The 13,950-nt window shown below is 41.5% G+C and overlaps 1 protein-coding gene across 8 annotated transcripts in view; it reads left to right on the top strand.

Annotated features, from left to right (window-relative positions):
* Positions 1-13,359, top strand: part of SAMHD1 (SAM and HD domain containing deoxynucleoside triphosphate triphosphohydrolase 1) — a 60,308-nt gene extending 46,949 nt beyond the window's left edge. For 2 of the 8 annotated variants that reach the window (XM_032350733.1, XM_032350736.1), the window contains 5 exons: positions 407-546; positions 1,322-1,414; positions 5,897-6,001; positions 7,954-8,091; positions 11,180-13,359. In XM_032350733.1, coding sequence (XP_032206624.1) covers positions 407-546; positions 1,322-1,414; positions 5,897-6,001; positions 7,954-8,091; positions 11,180-11,458 — 755 coding nt within the window. In that variant the 3' untranslated portion in view covers positions 11,459-13,359. Of the gene's footprint in view, positions 1-406; positions 547-1,321; positions 1,941-5,896; positions 6,002-7,953; positions 8,092-10,361; positions 10,463-11,179 lie in introns of those variants that run through there. The other 6 variants (XM_032350735.1, XM_032350734.1, XM_032350738.1 and 3 more) reach the window with 6 other exon arrangements.
* Positions 13,360-13,950: the final 591 nt, after the last annotated feature.

Consider the following 13,950-nt stretch of genomic DNA (forward strand, 5'->3'; position numbering starts at 1 on the left):
GCTCCCTGCTGAACAGAGAGTCTGATGTGGGGCTCGATCCCTGAACCCTGAGATCATGACCTGAGCCGAAGGCAGAGGCTTAACCCAGTGAGCCACCAGGCGCCCCTTATAATTACTTAAATAACATTCTCTTGAAGAAAATGAAACACAACAACAAATTGATACACCCCTATTTACCCATCACCTAGCCTTAAGCCATCAACTCCAGTAAAGTCTTGCTTCATCTCTACCCTCTCCCATTCACTAGACTATGGTGAAGCAAATCCAAGACTTCAAATGTTCTACTGTGCTTACATTTGTAAACATCCACTTGAAATCATTCTAGAAGTACAGTAGTATATGAGTCTTCTTAAACCTTTTTTTTTTTTTTCATCTTAAGCTAACTAAAGTTTTATCAAATTGACAGATAACATTTTTCTGGAGATTTTATATTCTTCTGATCCCAAACTGGATGAAGCACGAGAGATTTTAAAAAAAATTGAATACCGTCATCTATACAAGTTTGTGGGTGAAACTAAGCCACAGGGAAAAATAAAAATTAAAAGGGTAAGTTAAGTTGTCAAACACCTTTCCAGTAGTGAAAGGTCTCTCTCTTCCATTTGTCCTTCAAGAGGAAACCATTAACCCATCATAATACCACAACTCTGTTCTAAGTGCTTTATGTTCATTTTTACTTAATCTTCTCATCGATAACTTATTCTTTGGTGTGTCCTGTAGGTGAAGGAAGTGAGGCTTAGGGGAGATTAAATAACTTGCCTATAGAAGCACAGTTAGTATTCAAAGTCTGACTTAGTCCAAACCTTTACTCTTTCATCCCGGAAGTCAGGGCGGGGGTTGGGTGGGTGGGGGTGCAAAATTTTGGCTAGATCCAGTGGCAAGAAAATGGGGCCTCAAAATATGGTATCTACATGAGCTTCACGGAAACTCTAAGGACCTGCTGTTCATAATTTCTTCATTCACTCTATATCAGGTTCTCCCAGATGGTGCCTGCCAAATATCTTTATCTGTTTTCCCCTCTTGCTTGTGGAAGGTTTTTTTGTCTTTGCCAGAAAGCCAGTAACATGAGCCATACTGATAACCACACCCTGCCTCATAACACGTTCCTCTTATTTTACTAATAAGCCAATGCCCCATTTTTTTTTTCATATGAAAATTTTGTTAGAATCATTCCATTGTGGTTTGTTTGAAGGATGGCAGAAGCAGAAACCATCTACCCACTTTCCTAGTTAACGTGCCATTTTCGGAGAGGGAACCTTTTGTGGCATAAACACTTGATGATGAAAAACTGGGGTTCTAACATGAGGAGTGTTGTCTTTTCTAGGAAGACTATAAATACCTTCCAAAGGAAATTGCTGATGCTAAACCCGACATATTGCCAGAATTTGAACTGAAGGCTGAAGATTTAATAGTGGATGTAAGTAGTTAGCCGGAGAATATACTAAGTAAAGAAAATTTTTTAAGGTAAATCCTCCCCAGTTCCATTATAATAGAGGTACATGTTCATTAAAGAAAATTTGGAAAATACAGAAAAATAGAAGGAAGGAAGAGAATTACCTGGGATCTCAAAAAATCAACAGTAAGTTAATTGTGGTATGTGGGTAACAGAACATTGCGTATGTTGATTTTTTAATGTTTTCTTGATCACGAAATTAATCTATGCCAATTATTTTTTAAAATTATGTGTACACACAAAGGAAAAAGACTTCAACTCCTTCATAGAGGCTGTTGTGTCTTGTATCCTAACAAGACTATCAAATGGCTTTGTCACATTGTCTTTTGTTTCTTACAGTAGCTGCTTCTCAGAGTTCTACTCCTCTGAAATCTTGGTACAGTATTGCCCATGTGTTTTTGTTTTTTTTTCCATAAGCCTCTCATTTGCTGTTTTCTTGTTGATGCATCTTTGGTGAGGAGTGATCTCTCCACAGCCCGTCTTTACCAAGGGATACAATAAGTGAATTGTCCCTGGACCCAGTCTAGTCACTTGGCTGGGGGGTTCAAATACCTCTCACCTGCAGATCAAGCTACAGTTTCCTGTTTCATTAGATGAAATTACACCATAATAAAGGGATTTTCTGAATTTCTAAGTTTCTGAGATTCTGAAAGAACTTACTCTCACAAATGTTTTCCCTGGGCTCTCACATGCCCATCCTTGCCCTCAGTGCTTTACTTGAGGGTCTGCCTTGCCTTCAGCTAAGTGCACGATCTTAGTCAATCCCTGACCTCCTGGTTTTTCTCTCGAAGTGCCGTCTGCTAATGAATATAGGCTCAGAAGTACTGGAAGAATCATAGGAGAAGACAGCACACACGTGATTAAGCTTGCTTTAACCTAAAGGCAAACTGATGGAGCAGTGAGAGCTTTTTAAACTATCAGACATGTAAGAACAAAACATTGTGTAAGGGTTTGTTATGATAAAGGTATGTGAAAACGGGAATGTAAATTGATACAGGAGACCAAATTAGGGTCAGTGTTAACCAACCCAACAATTTCATTCTAAGTATTTGTTGTAAGAAAATAATTAGTTTTGGGAAGAAAAAAAAAAAAGGCACACATCTATATATTGTGTTATTATTATAGTATAAAATGAGGGAATAAGGAGGGGAAAGGCTATATCTCTCAATAGGAAATACAGTGGAATAATGCAAACATTAAAAGTTGTTTTTAACATGGAAAGGTATTTTTAACTGAAAAAGCAATGCATTCAGAATGATTTTGTTTTTGTTTCTTTAAATGTATATACACGTATGTTTATAGAGAGCACACTGAAAAAAATTTGGATGTATTGGTAAAATGTTAACATTGTTTCTACGTGGGTGGTGGAATTGCAGGTACTTTTTTTTTTTACAGTGACTATGGTAGAAGAGTTTCATAATCAGAAAGAGATGGGTAAAGATGGGGTTAAGATGGGTAAAGCCTTTTATATTCTGAGAACGCAATTAAAATTGCTAATTAAATGTCTTATTATGTATTAGCCTCTCAATATTAGTTTGACAACGTGAAATATTTATGTGGTTCATTTTACTATATGTGCCTCCTTTTAAGACCATGTGTAGTAGTAACTTTTATGGTTACTTAATGGGCTATAAAACTTAATTTTGCTATTTAGAATGAAAGATTCATAATTGCGGATCTGTAGTTCCTTTTTTTGCTCTTGAGTCCTTCATTAAGAATGGGCATGCCAACTATTACAGTATTGCCCTTCTGGAAAGATAACCATTTTATCAAATCTGCTTTAAGGAGGAATTTCTAGTTATATATGTTTTGGAGAAAATAGGAATTGCCTTTTATTTCTAGTCTAAAAGCAAGGAAATAAATAGCAAAGAGCTCGTGGCATTTCTGAAAGTTGCTGAAATTTGATTAATGTGTATACCTTACCATGATGTTTAACAATGTCAAGGCTACATTGGGTCCCTCCCCACATGAAATAACGCCCAGGAGAGAAGCCTACCATAACGCCAGCCCTGGGTTCACGGGCAGACTGAGCAGTTGCTCCTTCCCATGTAAAGGGGTGCAGAACAATCGCTGCAGGTCTTAAAGCCAGTAACACACACATTTTGGGAGACATACCTCTGGTCTGACTTCAGGACTACAGCTGGATCTCAAATGTCTACTTTTCTCTCATAGGGTACTGCCAGGACAGCTCTCAAACCTCATAGACCATTTTTTGGTTTGTTTTCTTAAGGAACAGTCCCAGGAAAAGCTCCTCTTACTGTCCGTTCTTTTCTCTGCCACCATCACCCCATTACTCTATTTTTTTTTTCCTCTCTTATTTCCTTATCCTGCCTTTCTCCCAGACCTGTCCAGGGAGCCCTCCCACTCCATAATTAACACACTTGCCTGGAACTTAGCCCTTTGTTGACTCTCTTCGCCCTTGCTGCAACCCAGCTGTTCCTGAGAGCCTGATGCTTCTGTAGCCCCTTCAGGAAAAGCATATTCCTCTGCGTCAGGAAGCCTTTCTGTTCATCAGTCCTCTTGTTCCCTAGTATCACCTCAAGACCGTATGCAAGATCCCTGTTCCTCTGAGACCAGCCTCTCCAACCTGCTATCCTCTTGGTTGAAGATTTTGGCTTGGTTTAGAGCCTTTCTCCCTTTCCAGTTCCTGTCGTGGTCCTTGGTGATTTCAAGGCCGGCCAATTCTGATTGTTCTCTTCATCCTTATCCTCAGTGACCTTACCCACTCCACCTCGGCCAGCACTCAGCAGATTATATTCTGAACCTTACTGACATTTGATTTTTAAGCATCCTGTCTCTATCCTCAAACCCCCTTCTTCCTTATGTGCTTGTTCCTTGCTCTTTAAGACCTCTAGTTTATTGCCTCCTCACTTCCTTCCAACTTGTCAGTGACCTTTTATCTCTACTTCTCTCTCATTCTTTGATTCTGTAATGGATTCAGTCTTTTTTTACAGTTATCCTCAACTCTCTTGCCTTTCTTTGCTTCTACTCAGCAAAGGACTGAATGGCAGTTCATAGTCCCTAACCTTACTAGGGCCCTCTGAACTTCTGGTAGACATAGTGCAATTTTCTGGTCTCCATAATGACAGTTTCAAACCATCTCCACTCTTCTCAGACCTCAGCCCTGTTCCCTGCCCACAGCTTTATTCACCCCTCTGGGACTAACCCCACTTTGGCCCTTATTTCAGAGATAAAATACAGGCCATTGGATAGGAACTCTTTCAACCTACACCACTGAATAAGCTTCCATCTGCCACTGTGTTCAGCCTTCCAGTAGTGGGGAAATGTCTCTTCTTATCAAAGGCTGAGAGTAATCGTTTAGTTGTGTTCTAGATCAGGGTTGTCTGTTAGAACTTTCCGTGATGCTGGAAATGGTCTATAATTGTGCTGTCCATTTTGGTAGCCACTAGCTACACACAGCTATTAAGCACTCGAAACGTCACTGCAACTGAGTAACTAAATTTTTTATTTTATTTAATGTTAAAGACTTTGAAATTAAAAAGTTACTTGTGACTAGTGGCTATGACATAGAGTAGCACACCATAGAGCCATTCATCTTAGCATTTCTGTGGAATCCCAGGATCCGTTCCGTCCTCTCTTTCTGACATCCCGTCAGCAGTTAAACAGACTTTCATCTCAGGAAAACAGCAAATGTTACACTCCTCACTCCTCTCCTCTTCTTTAGGGTCTAATGCATTGAAAAGTTGCCCCCAATACCCCTTTTACTTTTCCCAGGTATGATGCTCCTCTCTACATTCTTATCTCTTGCATCTTTTAACAGTCAAGCTTCTAAGAGTTGTCTTCTCTTTTTTTATTTTTTATTTACTCCTGAACCCTTTGTCTGTTGCCATCACCATATTAGAGCTATTCTTCCAAGTTCCCCAGTGACTTCACTGTTACTTAACTCAGTGGACCATGGCAGTCCTGTCTCCCTCAGAGCTATTTCTTCTGCCTGGAACTCGTTTCCTTCACATATACATAGACCGGAATAAATCCTGTTCACTTTTCCAGGAAAACTTGCGTCATTCCCAGGGTTCACAGCATCCTTTGCTTCTCCTTAGTAGCTCTTAGAACAAATGTAGTTCAATCATTACTTTTATAATTGTTTGTTCAACCTCAGTCTGGCTGCACATGCTGTGGGGGCTGGGATTGTTTCAAGCTTCCTTGTACCCGTAGTACCTGTCACAGTGGCTGTCACATAGGCATAGACTTTACACCCTGCTTATGTTGAAAGCACAAATACCTCCCGTACCCCATCCCGATTTCAAGACCAAATCCCTATAGCACATGCACCAGACTTCTTTTTATTCTACTGTGGGCTACCTTATCAGTGCCTTATTTCTGAACCTCCAGAGAGCTCTGCTCCATTTCTTGTGATGCTCCTACAACCCTGAATTTAATGCTCACCATTATGTGAGTGATCACTAATTTATTACTTTTATTAAGGTTATCAACATGGATTATGGAATGGAAGACCAGAATCCTATCGATCATGTTCGCTTCTATTCTAAGCATGACCTCAGCAAAGCAGTCAGGATTACTAAAGATCAGGTAACTACTTAGGGGTAAAACAAGCTATAGTGGCATTTTGCAAATCTGTGATAAATCCACATTTTATTTTATTTATTTTTTTCAAAAGATTTTAATTTATTTATTTGACAGAGAGATCACAAGTAGGCAGGCAGAGAGGGGGAAGCAGGCTCCCTGCTGAGCAGAGAGCCTGAAGTGGGGCTCGATCCCAGGACCCTGAGATCATGACCTAATTCGAAGGCAGAGGCTTAACCCACTGAGCCACCCAGGCACGCCATAAATCTGCAATCAAGATGCAGGTTAGGTCTTAAAGTCAATGTTTATGATAAAATTAAAAAATGTATTTTTAAAATTAAAGTATATCTGGCGGTTCCTGGGTGGCTCAGTTGGTTGAGCACCCACCCAGCTCTTGGTTTTGGCTCAGGTCATGGTCTTGGAGTCATGAGATCAAACCCCACATTGGGCTCCATGCCCAGTGTAGTCTGCTTGAGTTTCTCTGCCATGGCCTCTGTCCCTCCCCCACTCTTGCACATGCTTTGTCTCTCTCTCAAATAAATGAATAAATAAAATCTTAAAAAACTGGGGCCCCTTTGTGGCTCAGTTGGTTAAGTATCTGCCTTCTGCTCAGGTCATGATCCCAGGGTCATGGGATCAAGCCCTGTGTTGGACTCTCTGCTCAGGAGGGAGTCTGCTTCTCCGTCTGCTCTCCCACCGCTTGTGCTCTCTCTCTGTCTCTCTCTCAAATAAATAAGATCTACAAAAAAGTTAAATATATCTGATTTTTGTGTAGACTAGACCGTCTTTGCACCAGTTTTTCCTGTTGCTGAACATAGATGAAAGCACTGTTTTTGGTTTAGAGGCTAGATTATAAATCTGATGGAGAAGTAGTGTTGTATTGTTGAAGTCATGAAAGTTAAATGTGCTTATTTGCATATCTTTTAATGAGAGTCTGGTCTACATATAATTACATAATACAAATTTTTAGTCTTTCATTGACATAAAATTGTGGGTCATTTTGCTATATGACAACTACCTTGAATCCTTTTCTTTGGATGATAATTGAGATAAAGCAGCAAAAGAATGTGGTGCTTTTTTGTTTTGTTTTGCTTAACGATTTTATTTATTTGAGATAGAGTGAGACAGAGAGAGCATAAGCTGAGGGACAGAGGCAGAGGGAGAAGCAGGCTTCCCACTGAGCAGGGACACTCCCCCCACCCCCCCGCAACACGGGGCTTGATCCCTGGACCCTAGGATCATGACCTGAGCCGAAGGCAGATAGATGCTTAACTGACTGAGCTACCCAGGCACCCCAGTGTGGTGTTTTTTTTGTTTTTTTTTAAGATTTTATTTATTTATTTGACAGACAGAGATCACAAGCAGGCAGAGGGGCAGGCAGAGAGAGAGGAGGAAGCAGGCTCCCTGCCGAGCAGAGAGCCCACCCAGTTCAGGGCTCGATCCTGGGACCCTGAGATCATGACCTAATATAACGTCAAGAGTGGAGCAGGGAGGGCGCCTGGGTGGCTCAGTTGGTTGAGCAACTGCCTTCGGCTCAGGTCATGATCCTGGACTTCCAGGATCCAGTCCCGCATCGGGCTCCCAGCTCCTTGAGGAGTCTACTTCTCCCTCTGACCTTCTTCTCTCTCATGTTCTCTCTCACTCATTCTCCCTCAAATAAATAAATAAAATCTTAAAAAAAAAAAAAAAAAGAATGGAGCAGGAGCACCTGAGTAGCTCAGTCAGTTAAGCATCTGCTGTCAGCTCAGGTCATGATCCCAGGGTCCTGGGATCGTGCCCCATGTTGGGCTCTGTGTTCAGCAGGGAGTCTGCTTGTCCATCTCCCTGCTCGCTTACACTCACTCTCAAATAAATAAATAAGATCTTAAAAAAACAAATAGAATGGAGCTTAGGAACAGCTGAACTCTCTTTATTGTATGAATTCAAAATGACAGTGAAATCTTTTCTTCTTTGAAAAGGTTTCAGAACTTTTGCCAGAGAGATTTGCAGAGCAGCTAATTCGCGTATACTGTAAGAAGACTGACACAAGGAGCTTGTATGTTGCACACCAACATTTCGTTCAGTGGTGCTTAATCAGAGACTTCACCAAGCCACAGGTGGGTGGTTTATTATTCACATGTTTTGCGCAATTTTTTATTTTTAAGTAAAAATCAAAAGAGATCTTTACTTCCCTCTGCAAAGTTCTCATTTATTTTTTTTATTTTTTTTATTTTTAAAGATTTTATTTATTTGACAGACAGAGATCACAAGTAGGCAGAGAGGCAGGCAGAGAGGAGGAAGCAGGCTCTCTGCCAAGCAGAGAGCCTGATGAAAAGTTCTCATTTAAATTGTAGTCACTTGATTATGGTTTTGGGAAAGAAACGTTTTTCCAATTTAAGCTTTCCTTTTAAAATGTCTATGTTGAATAGTGATTTCTTCCTACACCACTTGCCAGTGGGTACTCTGTTTATCATTATTATCCTAATACTAAAAGTTCAAAATGGTGAACATGTGATATTTCATAATGTTTGGTTTATAATGTCCTCACCAGTTGTCTCCACTCCTCCCAATTACCTGGGAAATGAGTCATAGTGTCATCTTTCAGAGAAGGTTACCAAAACTGAATAAATTGTTTAACGCCACATACAAGTGAAGATAAGTTTTCTAACTTATTACTTAAAATTCAGCATTCCCCAAACTGTAAACTATTTAAATTGTTTAGAATAAGACAGTCGAAAGGAGGAAGAGCCAAGCTGTCGCTTACAACCCTACAGCGGTTGTTGTTAAAGTTGTCCCTTACTGACCTGGACACAGCAGGTGCCTGGCGCAGAGTGGGTGTCTGAATGAAATACTTGGCAGGCAGGAGTGAAGCTATGTTCTGCTTCCTAGCCCAGTACGCTCTCCCACAACACCTTATCTGCCTTCCCCCAACCCCCATGCTCTAGGTGCTGAAGGAAACAAAAATGAGGGAGCAACCCAGTTATTGGTATTTTATCACATGTCAGAAGGAATGATACAGATGAGTTCTGTTAGTTAAGAATTCTAGGTTACAAGTTCTAAGAGTTAAGAGAGCTGTCAGGAAAACCCTTTGAAGGAGAAGCCATTCTGCTGGGTCCAGGGGGCTGGATTGTGTTTGAATGAGTAGCAGGGAGAAAAGGTGGTTGTAGTTGCTCGTGGGAGTAACCCAATGGCGTGAAACTGGAACAGGTGGAGTGTGTTTGGGGGCCACAAGGAGACCAACTGTGTGGACTCGAGAATTACTACTGTTGAGTGGTGAGAGGTTGAATGGGAGGACTAGATTATGGAGAACCTTGCATAACCAGCTAGGAAAGACTTCTGATCAGTGGGGAAGGAATCATTGAGAGAATTCAAGAGTTTCCTTAGGTGCTGCCATCATTACTTCTGTGTTTGTTATCTCCAACTAGAATGAGACCCATGGGAATGAGGAAGTGTGTCTGTCTTAGGTAGAGTAGCACCCAAGTAAACCACCGATTAAGAAAGAAAACTAGCAGCCGATGAATTGGAACTTGGAGAGACTAGAAGTAAAGAGGCTAGAGGCTGCTAAAGTTTAGCCATCTGGCAATAACTCCTTTAAGACAAAGATGCATTCACTCATTGAAGGAGGATTTCTGCCAGGTCCCATGTTAGATACCAGAGATGGAACAGTCCCTAAGACAGACATAGTTCCCACAGATCACATTCTCGCTGGGGCACACAAGTAAGTAACAATTGTAGTGGTGTGGTAATAAGTGTTTTGGGGCAGGGCACACAGTGTTAGAGGGGCCAAAAGGAGGAAACTTAAGCCAAGGGAGCCAACTTGTTTGGTTGGAAAAGGCTTATTTTAAGAAGGACTTAGAAGCTGGGACCTGAAGGATGGATGAGGAGGAGTCAGCTGGGTAAAATCGATGGGTGGGTGGGGGAGGGGGAGGCCAGAATATGGATGAGCCCTTTAGGAGAGAGGTCCAAGGGATTTTGCTAGTCCTGTAGGCCAAGAACAATGGAAGCCATTAAGGTGTTGTTGTTTTTTGGTTTTGGATTTTTTTTTTAAGGTTTTATTTATTTATTTGACAGAGACACAGGAAGTGGGAGAGGGAGAAGCAGGCTTCCCACCAAGTAGAGAGCCCAATTCGGGGCTCAGTCCCAGGACCCTGAGCTGAACAGAAGGCAGACACTTAACTGACTGAGTCACCCAGGTGCCCCAGCTGGTCAATTAAAGTGTTTTAAGTGGGAGAGTGACATTCAAGTTTGTATTTATAAAATACACTAGAATCAAAGTTAAAATGGGTAGAAATAAGGTCACTTGATAGAAATAGAGATGAGTTTGAAGGCAAATAATGTTGACTTTGAACCAGAAAGTTCTTCCAAATATGAGTATCCTTTATTGCAGAGGGGACTAGGCAAGAGAGGAGCTGGGATCCAGTGAAGTCCCTCTTTTTCCTGGAAAACCAGACGGGACATCTGGGTGGCTCAGTCAGTTAAGTGTCTGACTCTTGATTTTCAGCTCAGGTCATGATCTCGGGTCATGAGCTCAAGCCCCATGTTGGGTTCTGTGCTGGGTGTGGAGCCTGCTTAAGATTCTCTCTCTCCCTAAAAAACAAAATAAAATAAGGAAATAAAAGTAATTGGTATTTTCAAAGAAAGAAAAACAGAATTTGTCATTCGTGAAAAGTATATGAAGGGAGAGGAGTCAGAACTCCGCAGTGTCCAGCTTCTGGCCCTCTTTGAAAAGAGTAGGTCTGTGGCGCCTGGGTGGCTCAGTTGGTAAAGCAGCTGCCTTCGGCTCAAGTCATGATCCCAGTGTCCTGGGATCGAGTCCCACATCGGGCTCCTTGCTCAGCAGGGAGCCTGCTTCTCCCTCTGCCTCTGCCTGCCTGTGCTCGCTTTCTCGCTCTCCCTGTCTCTGACCAATAAATAAATAAAATCTTTAAAAAAAAAAAAAAAAAGAAAAGAAAAGAGTAGGTCTGATAGCTTTTCCTACAAAGGCTCTTACCTGCTCAGGACTGTGGTGTTTCTAATTTGACCCAAGCACAGGGGATGTATATAATCTGGGGTTTCCCAAGAGTAATAAAATTGTGGGGCATTTTGCAATATGAAAAAAATACATTGCAATAGCAATTTATCTGTTAGACGAGGATAGGTGCACATCAGGATTTCACTCAGAGATATAAAAACTGGCTTTTCTTTGTTCCTGGTTTTTCTTGACAGGATGGTGATATTATAGCCCACTTATTAACACCTCGGAAAATGGAATGGAATAACATGAATTCAGCCTGGAGCCCAATCACTTGCGGGCAGTGTCCAGATCTAGACATCGTCTTTTTCCGGACAATGACTCCGTGTGAATGTTTGCAGCCAGTTCTTTACATCAAGTTTCTTCCCTGTCCCCCAAGAGTATTAACTAGAACGAGTAGGGAATTTGTCATGGAGTTCTACAAATTAGTGATAACTAGCGCTTTTTATAATTTGAATATACACACATGCTGACGCTAAGTAATTTTTAGTCCAAAAGAAAACAGAGGTATATACGCAAATTCTGCTATACATGCTATGGAAAAGCGTTACCTGGCCTATTTTAAACATAACTAAAAGCCTTTCGCTAGGTAGACCTTATTTTCATTAGAATAACAAAAAAAAAATTTTATGTACTCTGAACTGTTATGACATATGATTGTTCTTTTTTAAAAAATGCTTGGAAATGAGAGACAGTGTACGTAGGAATTTGAAGGGGGACTATCATAAACAGACCATGGTTAAGAATGAAACATAAAATCCTAGCCCTTGAGGGAGGTACCCATTGCCTCAAATTTGAGGACAGTTCTTCTTAAGTGATCTGAATGTTAGTGAAGGACCTGCCCTTACCCTTTTAGCCAGATCGGACTAAACAGTAGGAAAATGAGGGCTGGGAGTGAGCTCCAACTTCTGAGTGAAAGGCATAATTAATTTTTTGGAAAAGATCCAGGGCTCTGGACTTAGTGGTACCCTAAAACTGCCCGTGAGGGGGCTGTTCTCTGGATCAGTTGCAGCCCCGGACCTAGGCAGTTTCTTTCTCCTGAATACTCACTATCCATGTCCCAGGGTCTTTATCACTATCACTGGCTCAGCCTGGAGAAGGCTCCCCTCCGACCTTCTGTCTGAATTTCCCTTGTAAGCTCATCAGGGTCACAGGAAAACGTTCTTGGGGTTACACAGAGCTGGGATTTTGTTTTTGCTTGTTCAGGATTGTGCATTTATCAGTTTCAGAGCAAAGACTGAGGCCACCTGGGGTGAGATGAGTGATTATTCCTGGAATTCCAAGTTCCCCCCTGTGGCCCAGTATTCCCCACGCTTGCTTGTTCTTTACCTCCTGCCATGGTTTAGGCACCACTTTGGTTGAACAATTCCATGGAGAGGGCCCCCACACCCACCTCCATAAACACACAATTGCCAGTTCTACAGGACTTCACCAAGAATAAAGTCTGGAGTTAGACCCAAAGCTGGCAGTAGCCAGTGGGTCCTGTAGAAACAAGGCAGTGGGGAACAGGAGTCATAAGCCCTTAACATCTTGTGCTTGGACACTCCTTTACAAAACCTCCATGGCAGGCAGGGATTGGGGAACTGGGATGACTGTGGGCAAGAGCGAGTGGGAGGAAGGGAGGAACTCAGACCATAGGCAGCAGATTATCCACAAGTGTTAGGAGTGCTGCTACCTTCCACTGTGTAACCAAGTTCTGTTCTGTTAACAATAGGCTGAAAAGTCTTAGGAAGTCTGCCATTCTGCATAACTACCACCACCCTCCTCCATCCCCCAATAGATGATCAAGAGTAGACCCTAATTCATAGGAGAATAATGCTGTGTGGGTGAGGATATGTCCCCACTGGGCTCCTAGAAGCACAAGTGAAGTCAGCCATGGGACTGGGTCATATCTGTGTTGGCCGAGGTACCACTGAAACATTCAGTGGGGAGAACTGTAGGGCTTAGACTTAATGTATCCCGACCCAAGGTCAAGAATGTAATGTTTTTCTGCTAAGATCGTTTTATTTCTGCAACTGGTATCTTTAAATCATTGTGTTTTACTCTGGAATTTTATGTTTCAACATTGTATCATTGTGCTATCTGAGAAGTAACTTGAATCTACTTTGCATCCTTCATGTATAAGTCAGCTGCACTTTATGCTCTTTGCAACTGTTTTAATTATCAGAACCATGTGCCATTTACAAGGTTAAAATTTTCTTAACAAACACCTTCACTATTTGTATAAAAACTGAGATTTTTAACAACTTAACCTCTAGAGTTACTGACCTTTTGTCACCTTGAGAATGGAAGAACTGCGAGTTTAAATGATTGGTTCATCTGGGTGAGGGAAACAGCTGCAATAAAGCTCCATGAATGTATCTCCATCTTGAAACCGAAGGTATTTTCCTTAATGACGTCCTCTCACACTTGTGTGCCCGGTCTGGACCCTGCTGTGAAAGGAAATTGGTCTAGGGATCTGCCAAGATGTGTGCTATGTCCGTGCTATGTTTGGTTTGCAAGAGAAGGGATGATATTTAACAGGACTTATGTTATTTGGTTTTCTGGGCAGGAGGCAGGCATTGTCATGGGAAAAGGACATGGATGTTTTCTTTATTTCCTGAGCTCTTGTGTCAGGAAACATATCTTTCCTCCTTTTAACCTGGCCCTAGGTTCCCATCTACAGAGACTCCAACTTCTTTATCCAAATAAGCATATCTTTCATTGCTGCTTTCATATCTTCCTTGTGAAACTAGAGATTTACAAGCACCCAGTATGCGGGTGGCTGACAGGAAGCCCTCAGTGTTCTAGAAAAAGAAAGATGCTACTCGAGTCTTTATTAGTTTCACCAGTTGAGCCCAGGTGTCCTATGGTTTGACAGTATGAAGTTAAAATTATTTCTAAAACATCCAGAATAGAATCCCATTTTCTTTTCTCTCTCTCTCTCTTTTTTAAGATTTTATTTATTTATTTGACTGAGAGAGAG

Source organism: Mustela erminea, chromosome 7 (assembly GCF_009829155.1).
Source record: "Mustela erminea isolate mMusErm1 chromosome 7, mMusErm1.Pri, whole genome shotgun sequence".
Classification (NCBI taxonomy): Eukaryota; Metazoa; Chordata; class Mammalia; order Carnivora; family Mustelidae; genus Mustela; species Mustela erminea.